The sequence below is a fragment of the Charadrius vociferus genome, unplaced genomic scaffold (assembly GCF_000708025.1).
Source record: "Charadrius vociferus isolate BGI_N301 unplaced genomic scaffold, ASM70802v2 scaffold104, whole genome shotgun sequence".
Lineage (NCBI taxonomy): Eukaryota > Metazoa > Chordata > Aves > Charadriiformes > Charadriidae > Charadrius > Charadrius vociferus.
Window position 1 is genome coordinate 1,535,142 of NW_009648255.1, and position 6,000 is coordinate 1,541,141.

The following is a 6,000-nucleotide window of genomic DNA, read 5'->3' on the forward strand; positions in this document are numbered from 1 at the left end:
CTCTTGTTATCTCGGTGTACCCATCTTACTGAAATGATTCCATTAGCCTTGACTTCTTTTTGCTACAATAAATTGCCCTCTTTAAGCCCGGTTCTCTTGCATTTATTCCAATATAATTCCGGCAGCTTCACTAAACCTGCTGTAAAACACTACTGTAAAGCCCATTCAATGAGAAAACTGTCGTGATTCAGTGAGGCCACTGGTCTTACAGTAGTGAGAAATGGCCCTGTCATCTTCTGTTGAAAGGTGGCATGTGGTAAGATGGATGGCCAAGGTAGTCCGTGATGAATTATGTCAAAGAACCCATTGTCATCATTTTATTTTGATTGTCTGGGCTGGAAGTTGTAACGTTTCTACTCAATTCATTCTACAGGCCTATGAAAACTTTGTGAAAAAGCATGGAAAAGAAAAACTTCTTCCTGGTCTTGAAATGAACCATAAGCAGCTGTTTTTCCTGAACTTCGCACAGGTATTCTATACTTCTTGACTGAACATTTTGAAAATCACTCTGAGTTACAGTTTAACTGTAAGTCAGAAAGAGTAGGATGACTTTCACAGTTTTATTAAGAGCTGGCAGAGTTGCTAAGCTGAGCAGTGTTCACTACAAAGTAGTGAAAATAAAGTCTTCTTAGGTAATTTTTATCTTTCCTAAATAAATGAATTCAGCCATGCGTAAGTCTGGTAGACAATTTCTTGTGCCCAAGTGCTGTTGTTTGAGGACAATGGTATGCTTTTTTTTTTTTTTAACAAAATATACTTTTTTTTTTTCTATGTTCTAATGTGAAATTTATTCTCATGAAGTATTTCATAGTGGAATGACAGCAGGTCTCTTCCTGGGCAATCTTACGGCTAACAAATGCTTTTCTTTGTTACGTGTGTAGGTATGGTGTGGAACATACAGACCAGAATATGCTGTGAACTCTATCAAAACTGACGTGCACAGCCCAGGCAAATTCAGGTCAGCACATATAACAATCTTCAGTGCAATTCTGAGGTGTAACTCGGCTTTCAGCTATAGAATGTAAAGAACCCTACACAAAAGGCTAGGTTGCACTTCCTGGGGTAGATGCAGGCACGTACACATCTGTAGGCACAGCACGCTGAAGATGGTTGAGAGAGAGCAAGGCAGACTGTGTCTCTGGACCACCCAGCCCCAGCATAGATCTGTGTGGACAGAAACAGCTGCAGTCCTTCCCAGGTAGCTCCGTGGGCAGAAGGCGGCCGTGAGGCAGCTGTGCTCCCCCTTGAGACGATACAATTTAATTCTGTCTACACTGTTGAGAATCTTTGAACAGTCATCATCACAGGACACAAACACCATCACCTGGCCGTTACCAAAGGTGCACGAGTGTTACAGCAGAGTCCCAGTGACTGTGTCTGCAGTCCAGTGCTCTTCCGGAAGTCCCCTGGCTCCCGCAATAGCTCCTGATAGGGCTCTCGGACAGATCAAAGGCTATGGACGGACTTCCGTCCTCCACTAAAGTCACAGGTAAAATCTCCAGTTAGTCTGAGGAGTGCAAGGATTTTACTCTTCCAAGCATGGAGAATTCTTCTTTTAAACAGTAATACTGACATGAGAGAGAAATGACCTTCTGTCGTAGCCTTTGCTATTAGAATGAGGAACACCTTTGCCATCTAGAGCTAGAAAGATGTTCTTCTGTTCCAACAGAGCGGATTGGCCCATCTCCACTGTTAGGTTAACAGCATTACTCGTAATGCCCGCAGCCCAGAACTGGGGCTCCGCAGTGCCCCAGGTGCTGCACAACGTCACTGTTTGTTCTCTCTTGCAAGAGTAAGAGAAGTGAGTTTTAGGTGGAAGATTGCTGCCGCTCAATCCGTACAAACCTGTATGCTGTGGCGCAATCAGCAAATTTGTCTTTGCTGCCTTGTGTACTCAGTCAGCCTTCCAAGGAATAGGTGGGCTTGAATTCCGTAGAGTCATGCAGGAAACTTGGCTGTTCGTGGTGGAAGTCTTCGGGCCAGACTAGGATCTTTTCTTTTGAACTTCAGTTAGAGCAACCTATCCATCAGTGTAAGAGTGGCTTTGCTCTAATAAATCTGTTTGGTCAAATGCTATGAGATCAATTAGTAATGTAGACATCACAACATCTCTGTTAGCTTTGAAAGGCTGTGTCATCTCCAGGATTCACACAATAGCCGATTTCTCTCCTGATACAATTCAGTACATTAATTCCAGTATCTTTCTTTCAATGGCTTTTCACCAAAGAATTATATTATTTATTCCACATACTCAAATATTTAGTGAAAGCAGTGACTGTTCCTTCAACGGCTACTTGACTGGCATTTCACTGTGGGTGGTTTTTGTGCTATCTGCAGATCTCTCCAGAGGCAGTTTATGCATCAAGTCCTACAATCAGCCAAATTTGGTTGCAGTGCTAATGAGGCTCTGCAGCAGTTCCTCAGAACTGTGCCTCCTCTTTGCCTATCTAATTTGTATGAGTCACAAGTCCTTTGAAGTTCACTAGTTCAGCATCTCTGTGTAAATGTATATGTGTATATTTTGGATATATTACATCGTGTATTGTGCTGGTTTTACATCAGTATGGAAGGCTATATAACTTTATATGGAACTACACAAGTATTAGTGAGAAACCATACTGACATTTTTAGAATGTGAAGTAATTTTCAGGATGAGGCCCCTCTAAGAGCTCTAAAATAGAAAGCGTTTCAGTACCTGAGACATACCCACAAAATTACTGCCTAATGACATACTATTAAAATGTCACAATGATTTCCAATGTGTCTTTTTTTTTTTTTTTCATTTGGGGGTGGGTTTTTTTTGCCGTTTGTTGGTTTTAACACCTGCTACACCAACTGCAGGCTACTTCTCCTTACAGGTAGGACAGGCAGCTCTTCATAAAAATTGTTAATTGCAGATTACAGTTTTAGTTTATGGGCTAACAACTCTGAGTACTGGACAGGTAGAATCTTTTGTCCAGTAGAAAAATACATTAACAGAAAGATGCTTTAGATCAGGTAATTGTCAAAGGCAGGCGAGCGGGAATCTCTGAGCATTAACACGCAAAATTAAAACATAGCAAGTACAATAACAGATACAGGTCAAGCCCTGCATACGTACCAAACCCCTCTAGTTCTGGAGATATTAGTAAATGAAGCAGGACTCCTACCCCACTGCTGCTTTATCTGTTTGTTAATAACAAATGTGAGTAGAGTTTTATTACACCCAAAATACTTTTTGTTCTGTTTCTGGCAAAACCCCATTTTAGCAGTTCTAGCCCTTAAGAGCAGTGAAGCACTGCCAGATCACTTAAATGCATGCCCTTTTTTATCATCATCTCTCTGCGCTCTCTCCTGTGCTGCTGCTGGCTCCTGAGAGCAGTTACAAGTCATCTTGCTTTTGATCTTGTAGAGACAGTCAAATTCTTGCAGATGTCAGCTGCTCAAATCCTCAACTTCTGCAGATGCTTCCTGGTTCTGTTGAATCTAATGATTAAGATTACTCACAGAATAATCACAAATTAATCAAAGAAATAGTTCTTCAAATAATTCCTGGTCCACAACCAATGCGCACCAGTATCTATATTTGACATTTGACGCTGAAGTTCTTTTCCTGCATAGGTATGTGCATGCTGTATTTCCATTCCCGAAGGAATCAGCAACTCCTAGCAGATATATTCACATATGTTCATAATTACACATACAAAAACTGCTTTAGCTGGAATGTCCTCATATTCGCTTGAAAGCTGTTCTTTGTATGAGGTTTTTTTTCCAGGAAACTCATTCACTGGAACATTTGTGGAGAATGCCCAGAGAAGCAGCATGATCTCAGTTAAAACTCGATTGGTGTAAAATAGTAAATGAACATTCACTGAGAAGTTACACCGCAGTCCTCTACCTCGGGGTCTTGTTTTCCCTTTTCCAAGAAAGTTGTCAGCAAAACATAGCTGCAAAAATTCTCAGTGAAAACTAATGACAAACAATAAACTTGTTTCTAGTGAAATAAACGGAAGTTTTGTGAGAGCCAGTAATAAAGGAGGGACAGGTCCTATGTTTTGGGGGATTGCAACAGGGACCGTACAAACCGAAAAGAGAAAATACAGCCACTGCTTGAAGTGAAATGGAAGCAATAGTCAGAGTTCAGAAATACAGGCATTTCCCACAGTATTTTGAGGTAACACAAAAAAAAGAAGTTAAAAAATATGGGTCTTCTTGTTTGTTTCAAACAAAGGCAAGCAACAATGACGAGATGATGTTGTTTTGTTTTAAAGGGTCATAGGATCACTGCAAAACTCTCCAGAGTTTGCTGAAGCCTTTTCATGCACCAAGACAAACTACATGGATCCTGCAAAGAAGTGTCGTGTTTGGTGATGGAAGTGTAAACCTGACATCTCCAGAAGCTTTCCAGAAGAAGAGAAATTTTGACCTAATTTTGAGAAGGGGAGGAAATATGCAAGAGTAGTCACTGTAATTCTTAGTAAACGGGCAAAAATTAAAAAAAAATCACATATCAAAACATCAAATGAAGGAGGAATGCCAATGCAGCAATTAGCTGCTCAAGCTGACCGGCTGCTTTCCTATCACTGAACCCTGTAGAATCTAAATCACTTGACAGTGTACAGTAACAGCTCACTTGTAGTTAATCCTGTTCCCCACTGGCCAATGGCTTTTTGGATTTATTTTAAAATGTCAAAGTATAACATATTATCTCCCACTGGTTGGTGAATGTATACTTCTGATCAGGCGGAGGAAGGAAATATTAAGTAACACACAGTTTTAGACATCATAACATGATAATGAGACAACAGTTTATATCCTAAAGTGTCAGACTTTGTACCCTCTGCTGTTATGATAAATCTGTTCTACCAAATGTTTTCATTTTTACTTGAAACCATTTATACAAGAGGAGTCCAAAGACCTGCTGTACTTAAGTAAAGTAACTTCTCACTAATATTTCCAGTGTGTATTAACTGAAGTCACTATTTACAACAGTTTATTTACTGCTTTCCAGCCAAACTGAAATTGTAGGTAATTTATTAATTTTTGAACATATAATCTGTAAGATTGTGATCAAAGACCCTTTCACAGTTTTCTAAGCTTTTTCTTGCTTTCTCTAAAGTTGGTCTTTTTTAAAGTTTCTAGTAATGTATAAATCATAGTTTTTATATTTAAATCTGAGCTACACTTTTGACTTGAAGTATTGTAATATATTTTATCAGTGGCTGCATAGAACTGGGAAATTTGAGTAAAGCATGGTATTAGGCAGTAAGACGAAGTCTACAAACCCGAGCTCTCCAATGGAGTATACCAATATTCAAGTTTTCAGGCTGACTTTCTCAGTGTTTAGGGTCTGATCCTGCACATAATTTGTACATGTTCTGATCAATGTCAGTCCTCACATCAGTAAAGCTGCACAGCTGATTGCAAGAATGGAGCTTTAAGTAAGAAGGTAGAAGGCTTTAAATCTGCAGTGATATGTATTAAATATCCTCATGCAGATTGCAAAGGAACTTACTGCTTTGTATATCAAAGCAAACATGATTTCCAAAAATAAGTACCAGATACCTCAGATGACTGCTACAATAGGTATATTTAAAAACCTATGTTCCTTTTAGCTTTCTGAGTTTGTCATCTGATAAAAACATTTTGATAATAAACAAATTATGAGCCAAATGCAATGTGTGTTCTTTATTGGAAATATGAAACTACAAAAAAGCCCAAATATTCTCTGCAAATAAATTTCCATACTCACCCCTGAGCACCACACTTCAACATCTACAACAACTGACAAAAGGAGAATTCAGATCATTTTGTTCTAGTTCAAAAGCAGATGCCAATAGGTTATTTAGTATCCAAGGAAATCACACCAAAATTGCCTGCAGAAAACTACTTCTTCCAGGACTTTTCCCCAACAGTATGTTAAAGAGAGCAGAAAATAGAGTCCTTTTTGTGAATTCCCGGGTGGAAGTCATGCTTAATGCAAGAGCAATAGCAAAGGCATCGAGTAGCAGCCAGTGCAGC

General features: G+C 39.4%; 1 protein-coding gene across 1 annotated transcript in view; it reads left to right on the top strand.

The window, feature by feature from the left end:
• The window catches only part of MME (membrane metallo-endopeptidase), a 47,623-nt gene extending 43,152 nt beyond the window's left edge, over positions 1-4,471 (top strand). Inside the window, exons 20-22 of the mRNA XM_009884397.1 lie at positions 374-469; positions 882-958; positions 4,251-4,471. Of these exons, the coding sequence (XP_009882699.1) occupies positions 374-469; positions 882-958; positions 4,251-4,350 (273 nt within the window). The 3' untranslated portion in view covers positions 4,351-4,471. The remainder of the gene's footprint in view (positions 1-373; positions 470-881; positions 959-4,250) is intronic.
• The last annotated feature ends 1,529 nt before the right edge of the window (positions 4,472-6,000 follow it).